The sequence below is a fragment of the Hyperoodon ampullatus genome (genome assembly GCF_949752795.1).
Source record: "Hyperoodon ampullatus genome assembly, chromosome: 3".
NCBI lineage: Eukaryota > Metazoa > Chordata > Mammalia > Artiodactyla > Ziphiidae > Hyperoodon > Hyperoodon ampullatus.
Genome location: NC_136916.1, coordinates 70464047 through 70486430, shown reverse-complemented (window position 1 = coordinate 70486430; position 22384 = coordinate 70464047). Strand labels below are relative to the sequence as shown.

The window sequence follows — 22384 nt, the reverse complement described above, 5'->3', positions numbered from 1 at the left end:
ATAAATGTAGAGATCATAGTATTCTAGGCAGGAAGAAAAACTTTTTTAAGACCTGGAGCCAAGGAAGACAGCAGAACAAATCCTCTGAACTGTTACGCTGGAATACAGAGTTACAAGACAAGAGAAGTGCTGAAAAATGTAGTTGGAATTAGAAAGCTAGAACCATATAGTGAAAGGCCTTGACACTACTGAAAAGTCCCTGGTTTTCTCCTGATAGACATAGGAACTAATGAAAGGTGTTAGGCATAGAAGTGACAAGAGTCATAGTCTGTCCACTTTTCTACCACAAAGCATTGTATAAACCTATATATTCTGTTTTAAATACAAGGAAACATGCTCCTGGTTCATGGTAGGGATGGATGAATAGATGAACTGCCTGTGACTGAGTATTCGCAGAAGGCAGAATGAGCAAAATTCTGCTATTCTGTTGAAATACTCCAATGAAGCAGTTTTTAGAATCAATGTGAATTTTGTATTTTAATCATTATATCTTACGTGTCCTTAAAAAAATTTTAAGAAATGTTAGTGGGAATAGTTTACAGTCCTCGCTTCTAGGATAATTTGTGAGGATTAAAGGACATCATTTACAAAAACCACTCACTGTATTTTAATGACTGTTTATTGTTTTTGTTATCATTTCAGCTTGTAGCGCTACCTTCTACCCAGGTGCCCATCTTAGAAACCTAGGTATTCAGGTGTTCCAACTCATTTGCCCCTACATACTGCATCTTTTAAATGTTTCTTGCATCAGTTTCCTCTTCTTTCCTGCTACTTCTTCATTCTTTGCCTGGTCTATAATAGTAGTCATCACTTAACTGGATTGCCTGTCTCCAGTTTTGCCAACTTTGGTCCCAGTTTAGAAAATGGAATTATCATAAAGGCAGATTTGACTTAGTCACTGACCTGCTTAAAACCCTTTAGTGACTCCTGCTGCAAGTGTTCTTATCTAGTGGTTTATGAATAGTGTGTGAACATTCTGAAACTTTTTGCCAGATGGAGTATATGTGCATGAATTTTTATGTGGAGAAAGTTATTAGCCTTTGTAAGATTACTCCTCTGCTGGCTAAAATCTGAACTTCTTATCATATCTTATAAAATCTCCCATAATCTGGCTTCTCCTGCCTCTTCATATTTTTTGAGTCCTTCTTTGAACTTTTTACTGTTGAACTGCTTCCAGTTGTCATAAGACCATGTTCTTAGGCTCTTCTGCCTTCACTCACTCATTTCCGTCTTATCTGAACCCGTCTTCCCACCCTTTGTGTTGTCAGTTCCTAGCCATCCTTTGTGATTAATCTTGGCTAAATTGCCTCTCTTTATATTGCCATACCTCTTGAGTCCCTATGATGTTAAAATCTTCTGGCTTTTTTCCCCCTTTAAACAGTAAGTTCCTTGAGGAAAGGGCCCATATAAAAATAGCCATAAGAGCTGGAATAGTACTAGGTTCTCAAGCAGAGTTTAAACTATACTGAAGGAGACATTTGGAAGTCATCAGGTATTTCTAAAGCCTTGAAAGATGAAACTGTCCGAAGAGAAATACAAAAGAAAAAGTGTCTAATGGCTGGTCCCTGGGGAATATAATAAGCATTTCTAGATTAGGAAGGGAAGTATCTGAAGAACAGCCAGAGAAAAAGGAGGAAATCAGGAAATAGTGTCCTGAAAGCCCACAGTCAACAATTTCCAAAAGGCCTACATTTCTCAGCAAGGTTAAGTAAAATAAGGAGTGAAAAGTGGTGACTTGGTGAGAACAGTCTCTACATTACTGGATACAGGGTGCTGTAAGCCTTGACTTTGTTTCCTACACACTGTTACTCTTTTTTTCCACTAATGCTTCTGGACTGTTTCTGTTATTTTCTCAGTATAAGAATCCCTGTTCCTTTGAGGCTGTGCTTTCTGGCTGTGTCATCTTCTGTCTTCATTATCTAGTTATCTCCCAGGCCTTTCTCAGTCTTTGAAGAACTCATACTTTTGTACTCTGCTGCAGATCCCCTGCTGTCTTTGTTTACATGGGTAACCTCTAACAACATCTCAGTTCCCCACCCATTTTATCTTAGAAAACCTTCACCTCTGCTTCCTGCTCCTTCCCATTCCCATAGGCATGTGGGTCTGAACTGTTTTACCCCTGAAACCTTTAATTAAAACACCCACCTCTGGTTGCAGACTTTGTGTGCTTTCTTACTTGCTTTCTCTCATCCCATCTGTCCTTCCTTGTCTTTAAGAGATGTCCCTTGGCCCCTCTACTATCTTCCACCCTCAACCCTCTGGTTCCTGTACTCCTGACCTAGACTGTTGAGCTCAGAAGATTGAATAGATTGTATTCCATAGGTTGCCTTTTCACTCTGTTGATTGTTTCCTTTGATATTTCTTTTTTTTTTTTTTTTTTTTTTTTGGTGGTACGTGGGCCTCTCATTGTTGTGGCCTCTCCCGTTGCGGAGCACAGACTCCGGACGCGCAGGCCCAACAGCCATGGCTCACGGGCCCAGCCGCTCCGCGGCATGTGGGATCTTCCCGGACCGGGGCACGAACCCGTGTCCCCTGCATCGGCAGGCGGACTCTCAACCACTGCGCCACCAGGGAAGCCCGATATTTCTTATTTTTAAGTTTGATATAGTCCCATTTGGCTATTTTCGCTTTCATTGCATATGCTTTTGGTGTCATATCAAAGAATTCATTACCCAAATCCAGTGTCCTGAAACTATCCCACTATGTTTTCTTCTAGGAGTTTCATAGTTTCAGGTCATATATTTAGGTCTTTAATCCATCTTGGATTAACTTTTATATTGTATAGTATAAGGTAAGGGTCCAACTTCATTCTTTGCTTGGGGATATTCAGTTTTCTCAGCACCATTTGTTGAAGAGACTGTTCTTTCCCATGTGTACCCATGGCACCTTTGTTGAAGATCATTTGACCGTATGTTTAAGAGTTTATTTCTGTATTCTCTGTTGTGTTCCATTGGTCTGTATGATTTGTCTTTATACCAGTACCATACTGTTTTAATTACTGTAGCTTTGTAAAGATGTTTTGAAATCAGGAATTGTGAGGCCTCTGGCATTGTTTTTCTTTCTTAAGGTTAGTTTTGCTATTTGGGGTCCTTTGAGATTCCATATGAATTTTAGGATTTCTTTTTCTGTTTCTGAGAAAATGCCATTGGGATTTCAATAGGGATTGAATTGAATCTGTAGATTGCTTTGGGTAGTATGGACCTTTTAACAACATTAACTAAGTCTTCCAGTCCATGAACACAGGCTGTCTTTCCATTTGTTTGTGTCTTCTTTAGCTTCTTTCAGAAATTTTTTGTCATTTTCACTGTAAAAGTCTTTTGCCTCCTTGGGTAAGTCTGTTCATAAGTATTTTATTTTTGATGCTGTTGCAAATGGGAATATTTTCTTAATTTCCTTTTCAGATTGTTTATTCTTAGTTTATAGAAGCACAACTGATTTTTGCAAGTTGATTTTTGTATCCTGCAACTTTACTGAATTCATTTATTCTAACATTTTTTTGTGGGATCTTTATGGTTTCCTGCATATTCATGTCATCTATGAACAAAGATAATTTTGTTTCTTCCTTTCCTATTTGGATGCCTTCATTTGTTTTTCTTGCCTGAGTGCTCTGACTAGGATTGCCAGTACTATGTTGAAAAGAAACGGTGAGAGTGTGCATCCTTCCCTTGTTCCTGATGTTAGAGGGAAGATTTTCAGTTTTACACCATTGGGTATAATATTGACTGTGGGCTTTGCTTATGTGGACTTTATTATGTTGGAGGTAATTTCCTTTTGTGTCTAGTTTGACTTTTTGTTATGAAAGGGTGTTTGTCAAATGCTTTTTCTGCATCAGTTGAGATGATCATGTTATTTTTGTCCTTCATTTTGGTAATTTGGTGTATGACATTGATTGATTTTCATATGATGAGGCATCCTTACATTCCAGGAATAAATCCCACCTGGCAATAGTGTATAAGCCTTTTCAGGTGTTGTCAAATTCTACTTGCTAGTAATTTATTGATTTTTGCATCCATATTCATCAGGGATATTGGCCTGTATTTTTCTTGTCTCGTAGCTCTGTCTCATTTCAGTATCAGGGTAATGCTGGCCTCATAGGTAAGTTTGGAAGTGTATCCTTCTCTTCAGTTTTTGGAAAGAGTTTGAGAAGAATTGGTGTTAATTATTCTTTAAATCTTTGGTAGAATTCTCCAGTGAAGCTATCTTATCCTGGGCTTTTGTAGAAATATATTCATTTTTTTTCTAGGTTATTCAATTTGTTGGTGTATACTTGTTGTTAGTAGTCTCTTATGATTCTTTTTATTTTTGTGGCATCAATTATAATTTATCTTCTTTCATTTCTGATTTTGTTATTTGAGTCATTTCTCTTTTTTCTTGGTCTGGCAAATGATTTGTTGATTTTCTTGAAATTCTCCAAAAACAACTCTTACTGTCATTGATTATTTTTTCAGTTGTCTATGCTCTATTTCATTTCTCTATAATCTTTGTTTCCTTTCTTCTGAGTTAGTCTGTTTTTCTGGTTCCTTGAGGTCTAAAGTTAGGTTGTTGATTCGAGGTCTTTTTTCTTTTTTAATGTGGGTGTTTACCACTATAAACTTCCCCGGTACTGCTTCTGCTGCATCCCATACATTTTGGTATGTTGTGTTTCATTGTTGTTTGTCTCAAGATATTTTCTAATTTTTCTTCTGATTTCTTCTTTGACCCATTGGTTGTTCAAGACTATATTGTTTAATTTCCATAAATTTGTGGATATTCAAGTTTTCCTTTTGATTTTGATTTTTAACTTCATTCCATTGTGGTTGGGAAAGATACTTGGTATGATCTCTGTCTTCTTAAATTTTGTTAAGACTCATTTTGTGGTACGACATGTGCTCTTTCCTGGAAAATGTTTTATGTGCAACTGAGAAAATGTAAATTCTGCTGTTGTTGTGTGGAGTGTCATTTATTTGTCTGTTAGGTCCATTTGGTCTATTACGATGTTCAAGTCCTCTGTTTCCCAAGTGATTTTCTGTCTGGTTGATATATCTACTATTGAAAGTGAGGTACTGAAATGTCTTACTGTAATTGTGTTAATGTCTATTTCTCCCTTTGATTCTGTTAATGTTTGCTTAGTATGTTTCAGTGCTCTGCATATATATTTATAATTGTAGTGTCTTTCTGGTGAATTGACCCTTTTATTATTATATAATGTGTCCTTTGTTTCTTATGACAGTTTTTGACTTTATTTTCTTATATATAAATATTTTCTTTATTTTCTGATCATATGTATCTCTTCCCTCCTTCGGTTATATTTGCATAGAATGTTTTTTCTGTGCTTTCACTTTCTGCTTGTGTATGTCCTTGTGTCTAAAGTAACTCTCTTGTAGACAACATATAGTTGAGTCTTTTCTTTTTAAAATCCATTTAGCTAATCTATGTCGTTAGATTGGGAGTTTAATCCATTAACATTTAAAGTAAGTACTGATAGGGAATGACTTACTGTTGCCATTTTGTTAATTGTTTTTTGTATATATTGTAGTTATTTTTTCCCCTCTTTTTCTCTGAGATGCCTTCCTTTGTGTTTTGTTAAATTTTTTTTGTAGTGACATGCTTTGATTCCTTTCTTTCTTTTGTGCATCTTCTATAGGTATTTTCTTTGTGGTTACCATGGCAATTACATAAAATCTTACAGTTGTAATGAAGTATTTTAAACTGATAACAATATCAGTTGCATACAAAAACTTCACTGCTTTACATCTCTCCCCTTTTTGTTGATGACACAAATCACACCTTTTTATATTTCATATACATTGACATATAGTTAAGTTTTTAAAATGTTTTTATATTTTAACTCTCTACCTGAATTAAAAGTGATTTACTCACCACCATTATAATATTACAGGATTCTGTATTTGTCTACAAATTTACCTTTACCAGAAAGCTTTATATTTTCGTATGCTTTTGTGTTGTGTTTTGTGTCCTTTTGTTTCAAGTTGTAGGACTCCCTTTTGCATTTCTTGTAAGGTGGGTTTAGTGGTGGTGAACTATCTCAGGTTTTGCTTATGCTAGGAGGTCATTGTATCTCCTTCACTTTTAAAGTCAGTTTGCCAGATAATAGTGTTTTGGTTGGAAGGTATTTTTTTCCAGCACTGTGAATATTTCATCCCACTCCTTTCTGGTGTGGAAGGTTTCTGCTGAGAAATCTACTGATAGTCTAGTGGTAGCTTCCTTGTACATGACCAGTAGTTTCCGTTTTGTTGCTTTCAAGATTTTCTCTTTACCTTTGGCTTTGGACAGTTTGATTATAATGCGTCTTAGTATGGGCCTCTGGGTTCTTCCTAGTTGGAGTCCTTTGAGCCTCTTAAAATTAGATACCATTTTTTTCTTCCTCATATTTGGAAGGCATTTGGCCATTATTTTTTCAAATAAGCTGTCTGCTTCATTCTCTCTTCTCTTGCTGGTATTCCCCTAATGCATATATTGGTCATCTTGATGATGTCCCATAAGTCTCTTAGGCTTTCTTCATTTTTCTTTTTCTTTTTTTTTCTTTTTTCCTTCTGACTCAAGAATTTCAAAGACCCGCCCATCAGGTTCATTGATTCTTTTCTTTTGCTTGATCAAATCTGCCATTACCTCTTGAGAATTTTTCAGTTCATTTATTGTATTCTTCAACTCTAGAATCTTTGGTTCTTTATATATATATATATCTTTGATATTCTTATTTGTTCATGCATCATGATTTCATCTAGTTTTCTCTTTGTGTTCTCTTGTAGTACTGTGAGTTTCTTTAAAGCAATTAGGCTGAATTTTTTGTCATTTAATTCGTAGAGCTCTGTTTCTTTAGGTCATTTTCTAGAACTTTATTTTGTTCATTTGACTGGGTCATGGTTCCCTGTTTTTTTTATGTGCCTTATTTTTTGTTGTTGTTATTGATGTGGATTTTGCATTTGGAAAACAGCTTCTCTCCCGGTCTTTATGGTCTGGCTTTGTAGAGGGGAAGATCACCATCATTCAGCCTAGCTAGAGATTCTTGGTACCTCTAAAACCTTTTAGGGAGTGTATCTTCTCTGGACTTGTGCTTGTAATTTTCCAGTTGAAGAGGTTTATTGGTTTTTTTTCAAGAGCTTATAGTATTTTGCCTTCTCTTGTGCCTTTCTGTAGCACTTAAGGTTCTCTGAGGCTACAGCAAGCCAGATAACTGTCTTTTGTTTTCCCTAGGCATCCAGTGTATGCTAGTTCCATCAGTTTTCTGAGTTAGGCAAGACAGAAAGTAGTTCTTTGGGCAGCCCCCTTGAGAATGTTGGACATAATTCTTCTCTTTTTTTTTCTGTTCCCAAGGGTGATGCTGCAAGGGTGATGCTGCAAGTTGGGCTTTTCATCACTATTGTGAACTGTGCCAGTTTGAGGAGGGGTTGAGGCAATTGATATGAAACAACTTTTCTTACACATTTCTGGCTGGTTTAGGCTTTGAGCTTGCCTGAGGTACTGCAACTTTCTAATTGGTTTTGGAGGTTTCCTAAAAGGTTTTGGGATCACATATAAGTCAGAGTTTCTGTGGGGGAATCAGTTCTGGTGCTTCTTTTTTCTCCATCCTGCTGTCCTTTCTGGTTGGCTGGTTAGTTTTTTTATCTTTGTTCAGATAAATGTAGTAATTCTACAGTTCAGTTGATAGGAATGCACCTATAGGCTCATTTATCACCTATACAAAACTAACTTTGATGTGTATTGAATAATCTTTAGTATAAATTCAAAGTTAAGTCTTAAGAATTTTCTCACCCTAACACTGAAAGAACTCTAGGTGTTTCTCAACAATATATATAAAAGCTATTAAGTTTTTAAATAACTCCAAGGTTTTCTCAGCTCCCTAACCTCCTAGAAAAGATTATTTTATGAGTGATCCAGCTATCTAGAATGCAAAATAGTCAGCCAACCAGATCTTTATCGCAGAATTTACAGCATATTGCCTGGTCCATGGTAGACACTCAAGTGTATAATTAGTCAAGGTACAAGTTTTGTCTTGATTGTCTTTGAATCAGAAATAAAAATCAAAGACCATTTTTCATGATCATCACAGAGAATTAGTAGTTGCTCTACACTAATGCCAACATGTACTTTGTATTCCTTTCCCTTTAGGATCTTAATTGGAGGGAGGTGGATGGATATATTTTGTATTTTGTTTATTCTTCACTCTAAAATGTCACACTGTTTTAAAAAACAAAGTTTTTTTAAGGTGAGTAATTTTTGTATAAATATTTAGTTCTACAGTTGTGTTTACTATATAACAAACTCTCTAGGCACTGAGATTATAAGCCTCAATAAAAGAATACTCAGGAGTTATTACAGTAAACATATTTCTAACAGTAAAAAAATACCAATTTAAATAAAAACTTTTTTGTGTGAAAACTGTATCTTATTCTATAGTTAATGGCTTGTTGCTTGGATCATGGTAATAATGAGTTCACAATTGAAATAATCTAATAATTCACTCAAATTGTAATAGACCCAACCTTAAACCTGATCGTGGCTGTGTCACAGATGTTTTTTTTGTCTGATCTATTTCTGTAAGGCCTAATACTATCTAGGATAACATTGGTCATTCTTAAAGTTTTTTTATGTTAAATAAAACTTTGGGGAAGGGGGTGGAGGATTTACAAAGGCAACATCCTAGAAGGAACAAAGGTGTTCTACTTTCTTTGAGGCTAGTAAGCAGTGGTTATTAGCTTTATAGACTGATTATATAAGCCTTGGGCCCTTTCTGTTTTATCTCTGGGTTCTTGATTCCTCACATCTTCATTTGACTTCATTTTCAATTAAAGCCCCTCTACTTAACGTTCACATGTTCTTCTGATCTTTGCCTTTTTATCTCCTTTCATTATTCTGTACTTCCTCCACCAATAGTTCTTATGTTGCACGTCACAGTTAATATTTCTTTTAAGTTCTGTCGTTTTGTATTATAATTACAGTCTTGTTTGCTCACTGTTCACTGATACATCTTCACTTTCTGATAGTTGCTTTTTTTTTTTTGGCCACACCATGCAACATGTGAGATCTTAGTTCCCCAACTAGGGATCAAACCTGTGCCCTCTGCGTTTGGAGCTCGGGGTCTTAGTCACTCAACTGCCAGGGAAGTCGCCTGACAGTTACTATTTTTATTTCTTCATTTTCTTCATTCTTGTATTCATTGTTTATTTTCCAACTTCCTGCTAAGTTCAATTTAAGATCATTTTCCACTTCCATCTCTTACATTGTTGGCAGCTGTTTCAGTGGTTCTGATTCCAGTGATTTGCCATTGGTATAGGAACATTAAACATACTTTCCTAGTATTTGTTTCCTTGACAGGCAAATTAAGTTGCTGTACATAATGTGGTCAGAGTTTAACTCTTGTATTTATCATTATTATTATTATAGGGTTTTGTTTGTTTGTTTTTTTGTTTTTGTTAAGTACCAGACTGTTCCAAAAACAGAGTCGACAAATGTGGTATTAGTACCATTGATGATGTTGACATCGGTTTTCCTTTTCTTCCCCTGATGGCTGAAACCATTTCCTCTGCCATTTGATATGCTGTCTAAAAAGTTACAATACGGCAACAGTATTTTCCCCCAGTATTTTACTTTGAAAACTTCCAAACATGCAGGTAAATTGAAAGAATTGCACAGTTGATGCCATATGCCTGTCATCTAGATTCTACCTTTAATATTTACAGTGCTTTATCATATGTCCACCCTTCTATTTATCAATCCATCTTCCCCCCCACCATACATTTCAAAGTTAATTGCTGACATCAGTACACTTCCCCCTAAGGTGAAACCATTTTTAAAAGATTTCCGCCAAGTTTTCTAGAGTAACTCTGGCTCTCTATATTATTATTCCACAGAACATTTATTTGTAGGACTGTCTCACTGATTCAGTCATAGAAATAAAAGAAATCAATGGAAAGTATTACCTGTTTTCAATGTGTAAGTAATCTCAAGAGCGTTGAGAGTGTTATCACTAAATGTCACTTGACTTGATAAGAAAAAATCCCTTTATAAAAAATCAGTGTATTATAAAGTATAATACTTGGTTTGTTTTTTACATAGAAGAAAAGGCAGTGAGATGTGAGGAAATTATAGAAAGTTAGCCATAGCCCCTCTTGGGGTAGTTTTGAATGACAGATAAGGTGTCACTAAAGGGGACCCCATTGGGAAAAGATGTCTCTTCATTTCTTTCCTTTTTTCTATTTCATTTTCTTCTTCTTTCCTCATCTCTTCTTTATCTTTCTTTTTCCTTCTCTCTGTTTTTTGAAATCATACTTGAGGGAGTTATACATTTTACTGCATAAAATGATTTGCTGAGGGAGAAGAAAGAGTAGGAGGCCATGTGATTGGATGGAAGTGTCACTGGAGGGCAGAAAGCACAGTCTCTAAATTAAGAGTTGGGAAATTTTTTCTGTGAAGGCCAGGTGGTATTTATTTTAGGCTCTGCAGGCTGTACAGTCTCTGCTAAAACTACTCAACTCTGCTGTTGTAATGTGAAAACAGCAGTAGACAATATGTAAATGAATGAGCTTGGCTGTGTTCTAGTAAGACTTCGTGGATGCTAAAATTTGAATTTCATGTAATTTTTACATGTCACAAAATGTTATTCTTTTACTGATTTTTTCAACCATTTAAAATTTAAAAACCAACAAGCTATAAAAAAAATAGGTGGCATGGTAGATTTGGTCCATAAGCTATGATTTGGCAACTCAATGTATAGGGATTAATCTTGTACAGGTTATTTACCAAAATGTCATTATTAGTGTACACATTCCCAATGTAGAGGCTTTTTTATGTGCTCTAAATTAGATGGGGATACAGAATTATAAACAGGTAATTCAAGGTGTCACTGAAGTGAGAAAAGAAAAAAAATGGTTGGTGTGGTTGATTCCACTAATAACACGGAGGTTCTGTCTTGGCCTCCTTTCAGTCCTGTTTCATCAGTCTAGCTGCCATTTCTAAGTCTTGGGACAGCGAAGCAGGTCAAATAGAGGGGCCTACTTTTATATTAAATCTACCCTTAGTGGTATTAAAAGCCCAAGTTTTGAGTCAAACCTGGGTTCAGATCTCTTATTAGATATGTAACTTGTTAGGTAACAGCTCTGAGCATCAGCAGAATGCAGGTTAATATAGCTAATCATAGACTTGTGAGGATGCTAATAAAAATTGTAACAATAATGGTGGCTAACTATGTGCCATAAGTTAATGGTGCTTACTATGTGCCATGCAGTGTTCTAAGCACTTTTTATATATTAACTCATTTAATTCTCTCACAGCCATAATAATTCTTCTGTATGCCATCATTTTTAAGATGAGGAAACTGAGACACAGGAAGTTAAGTAAACTTATTCAAGGTCACATAGTTATTAAGTGGCAGAGCCAGCATGTGAACTTGGGCAATCTGGCCTCAGAGTGTGAGCTTTTAACTTCTAGGGTTTATTGTCGTCTAAAGCGAGAACATCTGTAAGCCTAGCACGTAGGTCTTCAACAAATTATAAATATATTAAATTTACAGAATATAGTGCTACCTGTTCCTCAAGAAACTTGTGTTCTTGTGTGATACCAGATATGCATAAATTTGAGATTCAAATTTTGATTTTTCAGAAGGCATTTTACTTTTTTCAATTACACATTATTTATGGGATTTTTTTTCCATAAAAGTTTTTAGTACTACTATTGTTAAGAATTATTTTGAAATGTATCACCTTCTGTAAGACAGTATAGTAGAAACGACTTAGACTCTGAAGCCGGAAGACCTCTGGACTCCTGCCGTCATCCTAGTTCTGCACTTTGCTTTGTGCGACCTTGGATACGTGATTTCACTCTTTCAGTTCTGTCTCCTTTTTTGGCTGTGGACTGCAGATCATCCTCAGAGTCATGGGATTCAGATGAGATAACCTATGTCAAAGTCCCTTGCAGTGTGTCCAGTATGTTACCAGGCATTCAACAAATGATAGTTCCTTGCTCACCTCCCTATTAACAGATTTAGAACTGAAAGGAGTCTTAAAGATGGGAAACTGAAGCCCAGAGTTGTTCAGATAGTACAGCTACTTTGATTCTTAAAGCCGGTTTTCTGATTTCTCAGTCTTGTTCTGTTTTTAATGTTCACAGTTGTTTATGTATTACATTCAGAAGCATTATATGTGTGACTGGTATTTTTTGGTTTGTTTGTTTTTTTAGGACAATAAGAAAAATAGCTAGACTGTTTCGGTATTTTGATTTTTGAAACTAATCTTTAAAAACTCATACGGACAATTTAGTAAACCTTGAGGCCATTCAAATCATGTATATGAAGTTTTGAAACCACTGACATTTTCCCCTTTCATATTCATTAATTTTAGTATACAAGTAGCATGTTATAGAAAAAATAAATTGCAAGCAAAATGATATAATAATTTAAAAAACTCATTCAGTCACATTATTCAGGGAAATGACTGTTAACACTTTGAAATAAAAATGGCTTCATATGACACTACTTTGTAACAGACTTTTACAATTAAAAGATCAATTAGTGATCTATGCCAAATTCAGATCTTGATAATTTTTGTTTATTCCATTGTGTGAATGGTTATCAGTTCATTTTAGTAATCTATTTTTGGGCATGTCAGTTTTTTTCCAGGTTTTGTAGAAACAAAATTGTCCTATTATTTTCACCCAAAATGGGATCTTTGATTCATATGGTTCATCCTCTGATTCATTTTTAAGACTTTTTTTTTTTTTTTTTTTTTTTTTTTTTGCGGTACGCGGGCCTCTCACTGCTGTGGCCTCTCCCGTTGCGGAGCACAGGCTCCGGACGCACAGGCTCAGCGGCCATGGCTCACGGGCCCAGCCGCTCCGCGGCATGTGGGATCTTCCCGGACCAGGGCACGAACCCGTGTCCCCTGCATCGGCAGGCGGACTCTCAACCACTGCGCCACCAGGGAAGCCCCATTTTTAAGACTTTTGATAAATGTTCATAATTTTCTTCCAGAAAGGAAATACATACTTATTTACATTCTCACTAGGGAAAGCTATTGCATTTTGGAAGAAGAATAGCAGTGTATGGTATAAACCTTATAAATTCTGTATTTCTCTTTCTTTACATGTTGTCACTTTAGTATTTTGCACAGTGATATATCTGAAATAATATGTTTTAATTTTCAGGAGTGGAATTGTTTATAGCTACATATAATAAAATATCTAAGTGCATTTTGTGGGTTTTTCTTTTTTCTTTGTTGGCATGCATTGAGTGGTAAATTTGCGTGGAACATATGAAAAAACAGAGCACCAGAGTGAATTGAATGTGTTTGAGTTATTACTGTTTGTCACTTACCTTGATAGTTTAGAGACAAAGTCCTACTTTTGAGACAAAATTGGACTTACTAGTGTATCCCTTATTTGTCTTGTTAGTTGTTCAGTTTCTCATGATTAACAAGATGTATCTCATGATTAACAAGATGTATCTCACGATTAACAAGATGTAAACTCTAATACCACTTGCCATTTAGTCCTACATGTTTGTGAGATCATTGTAGGAACATTTTGAGAATTAAATTAGGTAAATTATTTTTTAAATAGTTTTGATTATTTGTAGTTTTTATTCCTGTATGTCTATTTGGAAACAAAAGGAATAGCTGTGAATTATGTTTTTTTGGATCCAGTAGACTACTCAAGTTATGGTGATCTCATATCATCAATAGTAGAAGTATAGATTTTAAGAGTTGGAATAAGCCATAGAGATAGAAATTAGTCCAGCTTCTTGCTTGATGAAATGACCCCTTCAATATCCTTGCTAGGTCTGCTAGAACAGCCATAATGGAACATTAGTTCACATACTTTATGTTCACAAAGTAAGAGTAATATAAGATTTTGCTCTAAAAGGAATTTAAAATATTGCATGTTCCTGTGACATGGTATTAATGAGGAAGTTTAATGATACCTTTTGGGTTCAAAATTGTATGTTTTGAGCCACTTTCTTGTGATATAACACAAGGTTTGGATATTTTATTTATAAATTTCTTTTTAAATCTTCCGTGTAGTAGATAATGGGGGGGGGCCTCCTTTGTTCCACATAGAAGTTCTATGTTAACTATAAGTCAAGTATTTACAGGCTGTTGAAACAAAATGGTGATTATATAAAGGAAAGCTGGATTGATACTTTAAATAGACTCTCATTTTCTTAATGTTAATTTTTAAAGTGATAAAATACTAAAACTCTTAGTCATAAAACTTGTGATTTTCAGCTGTGGTGCTAAACAATTGAAGCACGTCAAACAAGCGCCCCCCCACTGTGCCCCAAACCAAAGGAAAGCATATTCTATTAAAACAATGATTTTTGACAAGAATTGATATTCTTTATCATACGTCTTAGGAAATAAGTATCAAATATTTCACCAGTTAAAAGTTTTGTGTAAATAGTGTATCTCCGTTTTCTATACCTCATCTTAATATGCAGGTTTATTACTTCAGCGCTTGACTAACTTCTGCCTTGTTGATGATCTGTTGAGCTTTGTACCTGAGAGCTCTACTAATCACTGTGCTTACTGTTTGAATGTTTGGTACAGGAAGCGAGCAGCTGCAAAACATCTAATAGAACGCTACTACCACCAGTTAACTGAGGGCTGTGGAAATGAGGCCTGCACGAATGAGTTTTGTGCTTCCTGTCCAACTTTTCGTCGTATGGATAACAATGCAGCAGCTATTAAAGCCCTTGAGCTTTATAAGATTAATGCAAAACTCTGTGATCCTCATCCCTCCAAGAAAGGAGCAAGCTCAGCTTACCTTGAAAACTCTAAAGGTGCCCCTAACAACTGCTCTGACATGAAAATGAACAAGAAGGATGGACAAGGAGCAAGAGATGATTTTAAAGGTAAGACGTTCTATTTTTAATTGATAATTTTGGACTGAAAACCACATTGGAGATTTTCAAAATGTGTGAGGTGTTGATGTTTGCTTTTTTTGTCTCATTTTGTGACCTTAGGACATGTTAGTATAGTGGAATCGATTTTTTATCGTGATAGAGGACAGAACTAATAATTGAGTTAATGATTTCACTCTATTTTACTGTTCCAATGATCTCTAATTAGAAGCAGATTATATTCCCAAAAGTTCCTTTGCTAATGGATTGATTAGAAATTTTAAATATTTTCCACTAGGAAAAATGTATTAAGTAGTAGTTAATAACCTAAACTAGGCCACAAAGTCATTTAGATGTTAAAATAGCTGGACTAAATATCTGGCATGCATTTTGGAACCCGAGCACTATATAGTGAAAGTAGCAGACTGATTAGTGGTCTTTTTCTGTTTCTGAAGGCAAGGCAAAATGTTGTTAATAGTTACCTGAGAAATAATCAATTTTTCTTTCTAATGTATTCTTCCTGTATCCTGCTTACCTTCTCCCAGGCATTTGGCACTGCCAAGAATCATTACCTAACAATGGTAGTCTTACCCAAGGCTTATTTTTCTTTCTAAATGATCCTGTATTCCAAAACTTTAAAAACTTTTTTTCTTTTTAATAAACTTCAAGCTTTCTTTCTCCCAGTAAAGGCAAATCGATATTAGAAACAAGTTAATCAGATTTTTGAATGACTGACAGTCCTGTATTTTAAAAGAGGAAGCTTTTTGTTTAGGATATATAGAAGTTAGATACTACCTCTAAAGTTTTCAGTAACGTCATTTGAATCAAGTTTAAATTAATTTAGTGAAATGGAATTGTGTTAATAGCTTCTACTCTCTTTCCATAATAAAGCTGTTTTCATAACTTTATTACAGCTTTATTGCATGAATATTTCTATTCCATGAATTAGCTCACACACTAGATAAATAAGTGAACGTTGTCAATATGTTAATGTGGAAGTTGCATTATACACATTTCCCCAGCAAGTGTGCACCATAAGAACAACCATTACTGTGAATGTACGATGTGCTGCCACAGTCGAAGGCAGCAAGCCATATGCGGGTTATAGTGCAGGATGGATGTACCCATCTTCTTTTTGGCTATGTGGTTCATTTTAGAGGTACTTATTGGGTGATTGTCCCCAGTCTTTGTGTACTGTTTAAGCTCAAGTTTATATAATTTAGCAGTTCATTGTACTTTCTTCCAATATACTACACTCTTTCCCCCTGCCCCCTTTTTCCTGCAACATCTGTATTTACTATAGTATATTTTTACTAGGAATTATAAATATAGTAACTGCACTAGTGCTTTTATTTTGAGTGTTAATTATATACGTTAGCTCTAGTTACAAAGTTTCAGGTGTTGAATAGTCTGCCCCAAACTCTCTTTTTGCATAAGAATTTAAGTTTAAAATTTTATAGATTATTTTTCAAATATATCATAAAATATACAGGTATGTCATACAAAAATGTCTCATTTATTGTTTTCTCAGTAGAATACCTCCTTTTATTGATACCCAAACGTTAATGAATGTTTATATTTCAAAATGCAATGTTTTTTAACTATATTTATGTCTGAAAATTCAGTTTAACATTTTAAACAAAACACCATGTGAATAAAGTATTGGTACATTTTATGTAGAATTAGTAGAATGTCAGAATCACTTGAAGATGTTCTGAAGAGCATGTCATGCCAACAGGGTGCGTGGGTCTAGAACGCTGCTTATCCGTAAGATAAGCCATATTTACTACATGCAAGGCAACTCTTTGTTAACAACTTTATTATTTGATGATTAGGAAACAGAGTGTCCTATGTCCTAACTGGATAGTTATTTATAATAGATAGTTACTATGTTTTGGTTACATTTTAAGAAATTAGGTGTTTTTTGTTTTTGTTTTTTGGGCCTGGTCTCATAAGAACATATTATAATTTTTTCCAATTAAAATAGTGCGAAATAGGCTCCCAGTTAGCAGTTTCACACTCTTCAGGAAGAGGTTACTGAAGTTTAGCAGAATATGCCTAAATATCCTGAATAGAAGAAACCTTAAGGATTCGTTCTTAAAGAGTTATGGCCCATAAAAGAAGGTGTTGACAGTCTGGTAACAAGGACCAAAGATTAGATTCGTGGTGTGATAAAATTTGGTATTTTTGTGGTTCAGTTTTTGGAAGCTGCTCATTCACTAACCATTTGCATTTTGTATTATCTTTTACTATGAAGCAAATACAAAAGCAGAGGTAGTAATCATATTAAGAAGTTTTATCTGTGTTCATTACAAGTATAAGGGTCCATTTGACACAATGAAGATAGGATTATCTACATGACTCTAAAATTATCCTCTGCTTAACTATTTGATGACAAGGCTGTCGCTCTTTTGATTAAAGGGATTAAGACTTTTGTCAGTAATATTGTTTTACCAGTACATCTTCTTAGAGTTAACAGACAAAATATATCATTTGTTCTCTTTCCTGTAAAATAACGTACCTGAAGTTAATTCAAAATGACAAAAGGTCTTTATTTGGGGTGCTATATTTCTATTCCTTCCACAGTTCGATAATTTTTACTGGCCTGTATGAAAAGAGGTCTCAAAATATTAGTAAACACTATTTTTTTTTTTAATTTGAAGGACAGTTTTATAATTTGTAGAGACCTGTATAGTCTTTGCTTGGGTAATTTGAAAATGATACTAGTTAGCTTATTTTGTACATCTGCTAATAAGAATAAATGATTTTTTTTTCTACTCAAAGTATGAGTCATATTTGTCTCATTTATCCGGAAAACAAATCCTCAGAAGTCCACCAATAGGCTTCCACTTAGGTCACAGGCAGACCTGTGTCACATACCGTCCCCCAATGCAAGTGAGGATTGGAATACTAGTGTTTAGTTTTCAGTTTCTATCACAATGGCATGTCGGGGTAAAGGTGGTGAATAGATTTGGAGTTAGCCAGCCTAAAGTGTCTGCCCAGATACATTAGAGAGCTGGAGGTTAAGAGAGCAGTTTCAGAGGATCACATTTCAGATACAGAACAATGATAGCACTTGCTTTGGAGTTAGAAGTAATCGCAATAGAAAATTTAAGTTGATATAGCCATGTAAACTAAACTGCTATCAATCAGGACACAAAAGTCTTGGGGTATTACCCAGCGTTACTCAACTTTCTGTTAGTTGAGAATGAGATCTTGTGGTTGGTCATTAGAGGTTTCATATCCTTTTGGTAATCGGTTAGTCTTACCTGTCAAACATTTGAGTACTTTGAGTAATGCCAGACATGTTTTATAGTCATTAGGGATCACACATGCACGCATGCGTGCGCGCGCGCGCACACACACACACACACACACATACATTCCTAGCCACCCCCTTTCAGGGTTTTTGAATTATCTCTGCCCAGAGCATTCATTGTTTTCTTTGCTATTAGAATTGATTTATAAAGTGAAATTTGGTTATCTTCTGTTTAAAGGCTGTTTTCACTTCTTTTATTAATGTAGTTATTTGACTACAGGATTGAAATGTTTTTACTTCTGTATTTTCATTTAAAATACAATAGTTTATGCTCCTGTTTATTGTATGCAATAAATTGTTGACTGTTAAAACATTTTATTTTATATCTAGTAATCTAATATTCATGCAAGTCATAACAAAAATAGTGTTATTGGGTTATATTTCTCAGCTTTGGTAGGTGAAATTTTGTGATTATATAGGCTTATCTCAGAAAATAAGTGAGAGAATGTAGGGTGGGTTTGGTTTTTTTGATAACATCATGAGGGTGAGTACATTATAGCTAAGCTAATTTTAATTTTAAAATTGATAGTTTTCTTCTTCTTCTTTTTTTTTTTTAGTTGAAACTCATGGTAAGTGCCAGGGAGTTTTATGGTATGAGGTGTTGAATCAACCCATTGCCTGTTGTATGATGTTCCCAAGCATTGGGATTTACTGCTCTTTGAGTTTGAATGTTTTACATTGTTTTTCACTCCATTCATTGTACTCGGTAACTTCTTTGAAAAAAAGTCAAACATTATGAAAGCTCATATTAAACTGCACAAAATAAATCAACATTTGAGTAAGATGAGAACTTGGAGTTTTAGAAAACAGCATGTTAAAATTCATTTTTGTGTGTATGCTTGTATTTTCTTCTCGAGTAAGAAAAGTGTAAGAGAAGGAACACATGGAGTTTTTCTTTCTTTTTCTAATATATTTCATGCAGTGGCACTCACCTTAAGCACTCATGCATTCTGTAACCTCCAAACTTACTCTGTTCCTCTCAAGGGAGTATATGTATAGATTTAAATTTTGTTGTTAAAGAAAATGGGAGCTGTAGGTTTATCTGGTTTTGTCTGAAAGCGAATAATAGCAAATGTAAAAAGTCTAATGGCAAAAGCTGACAGTGGAGGCCTAAGCCACTATATTTAAAGACAGATATGAGAAGGAAGTAAAATAACTTCCAGCAAACTGCAACAAACTCTTTGACCCCTGCAACTGTCCATGGCTCCAGAGATTTTTATCTCAAAAAGTCCTTGAAGTATTCTTTGTTTCTTCTGTGATTTCATTAGAATTTTAATTTGTTAACATTACAGTAACTCTGAAAATGTGTAGTAAGTTGATATTCAGTCTGGCCTTTCAGGGCCTGCTGTCATTTTTGCCTTTTATGATGTTATTTCTTTATGGGGAAGAATGGATATAATAGAAAATCATAATAAAACTCCCATGGATTTAAATACTACAGGCTGCAAAAACAGTGGTAATATATCAGCTTAGGGGGAGATGGTCATTACTTGTATTTTAAAGACTCTGAAGGCAAGATGGGGAAAATGAAAGGCTTCTCTACTTGTAAGGATCAGCTAGAATACAATATTAAGTAGACCCCAGAAAGAACAGTAGCTTATTACGAACAGTGGAAATTTGTTTCTAGCTCATCTAACAGCCATAGTATTTTAGATTGGCAGAGAGTTCTTGTTCATGCAGTCATTCAGAGTTGCAGCTGTAATGGCACTCTTTTTTTTTTTTTTTTTTTTTTGAGGTACGCGGGCCTCTCACTGCCGTGGGCTCTCCCGCTGTGGAGCACAGGCTCCGGATGCGCAGGCCCAGCGGCCATGGCTCACGGGTCCAGCCGCTCCGCGGCATGTGAGATCCTCCCAGACTGGGGCACGAACCCGTGCCCCCTGCATCGTCAGGCAGACCCTCAACCACTGCGCCACCAGGGAAGCCCAATGGCACTGTCTTTAACACACGATTTTCAGAACCATCCTGGAAGCATCATCCCATTAGCCAGAAGGAGAAAAGCATTAGCCTGAAAGTAACACTTATCTCAAAAAGCTGGGAAAGCTGGAGAATGTGTCCAACTCTGTGCCCAGGAAGGAGAGGAAACAGATTTTGGTGACTACGTAGTAGTCTGTTTCACTTGTCTGCTCATAGTTGCCTTCTTCCCACCCTATTGTTTTCACTGCTTTACAACTATTTCCTGTCACTGTGTAAGATTTATTCCAACCTGGCTGCAGATGGCAGTGTCTGTCAACTTCAGAGCTTATGGGAAATGATATATTAATCCTTCTCGGTCACCCACAGAATGGCCACCCTGAAAAAAAACTAAGACTCAGAAAGGAAGACTCAGAAAGGAACTAGTCTGGTTTTAGGACAAGGGCTGTTTTCAGAAGAGGACTCTGAAGAAATCTTTCTTAAAACCTTGCCTTCCTAATCTTTTGAAACAGAGTAGTGAAATAAGGAAGAAACCTCCCAGAAAAATAGTGGTGTTTTCTGCTCTAAAGTAAAGCGAAGTTGTAAAAGGTATATTGTGATGAGTCGGCACATGATATCTTGGTTCATATTTACAGTTAAAACTGCACGTTAATATATACCATCATTGTGAAAAGAGCTTGAGCTCATTAAAAGCTATATATAAGAATACATATAGAATATTAAAAAAATGAGTAAAGTTGTTAATATTAGTAGTACATTGAAAAAATAGGTAAGCATATTTTGTTGGTTGAACCTAAGTATTAAGATACTTTTTAAAAGATTTGTAAATCATAAATGGTATTTATTACAAAATGTTTGGCAATTTTATTTTTCACTAGAACTTACTAAAAGAAAGCAAACATACATATATATTATGAAAATAAATGTTCTCTTTTTTCCTAATTTTCTAGATGTGACTTACCTAACAGAAGAGACGGTATATGAAATTCTAGAATTATGTAGAGAGAGGGAGGATTATTCCCCTTTAATTCGTGTTATTGGAAGAGTTTTTTCTAGTGCTGAGGCATTGGTACAGAGCTTTCGGAAAGTCAAACAGCACACCAAGGAAGAACTGAAATCTCTTCAAGGAAAGGATGAAGACAAAGATGAAGATGAAAAGGAAAAAGCTGCATGTTCTGCTGCAGCTATGGAAGAAGATTCAGAAGCATCTTCCTCAAGGATAAGTGATAGCTCACAAGGAGATAACAACTTACAAAAATTAGGTCCTGACGATGTGTCTGTGGATATTGAGGCCATTAGAAGGGTCTACACCAGATTGCTCTCTAATGAAAAAATAGAAACTGCCTTTCTCAATGCACTTGTGTATTTGTCACCTAATGTGGAATGTGACTTGACGTATCATAATGTATACTCCCGAGATCCTAATTATCTGAATTTATTCATTATTGTCATGGAGAATAGAAATCTCCACAGTCCTGAATATCTGGAAATGGCTTTGCCACTGTTTTGCAAAGCCATGAGTAAGCTACCCCTTGCAGCCCAAGGAAAACTGGTCAGACTGTGGTCTAAATACAGCGCAGACCAGATTCGGAGAATGATGGAAACGTTTCAACAACTTATTACATACAAAGTCATAAGCACTGACTTTAACAATCGAAATCTAGTGAATGATGATGATGCTATTGTTGCTGCTTCCAAGTGCTTGAAAATGGTTTACTATGCAAATGTAGTGGGAGGGGAAGTGGACACAAATCATAATGAAGAAGATGATGAAGAGCCCATTCCTGAGTCCAGTGAATTGACACTTCAGGAGCTATTGGGAGAAGAAAGAAGGAACAAGAAAGGTCCTCGAGTGGACCCACTAGAAACTGAACTTGCTGTTAAAACTCTGGATTGTCGAAAACCACTTATCCCTTTTGAAGAGTTTATTAATGAACCACTGAATGATGTTCTAGAAATGGATAAAGATTATACTTTTTTCAAAGTAGAAACAGAGAACAAATTCTCTTTTATGACATGTCCCTTTATATTGAATGCTGTCACAAAGAATTTGGGATTGTATTATGACAATAGAATTCGCATGTACAGTGAACGAAGAATTACTGTTCTCTACAGCTTAGTTCAAGGACAGCAGTTGAATCCATATTTGAGACTCAAAGTCAGACGTGACCATATCATAGATGATGCACTCGTCCGGGTAAGTTGGGTTACTGTTTAAAAATTAGTACTAGATTGAATACCTAATGATGGGGAGACTGTGATACAGTTCAGTGAATTCATTTTATAAGTGACTCTTTGGGGGGAAAATGTATGTATATGATTAT

The 22384-nt window shown here is 35.5% G+C and overlaps 1 protein-coding gene across 2 annotated transcripts in view; it reads left to right on the top strand.

Moving 5' to 3' along the window:
* Positions 1–22384, top strand: part of UBE3A (ubiquitin protein ligase E3A) — a gene marked incomplete at its 5' end in the record, with an annotated part of 59660 nt that overhangs the window by 13212 nt on the left and 24064 nt on the right. Inside the window, 2 exons of one of the 2 annotated variants that reach the window (XM_079700210.1) lie at positions 14538–14842; positions 21011–22257. In XM_079700210.1, coding sequence (XP_079556336.1) covers positions 14538–14842; positions 21011–22257 — 1552 coding nt within the window. Of the gene's footprint in view, positions 1–14537; positions 14843–21010; positions 22258–22384 lie in introns of those variants that run through there. The other variant, XM_079700211.1, reaches the window with a different exon arrangement.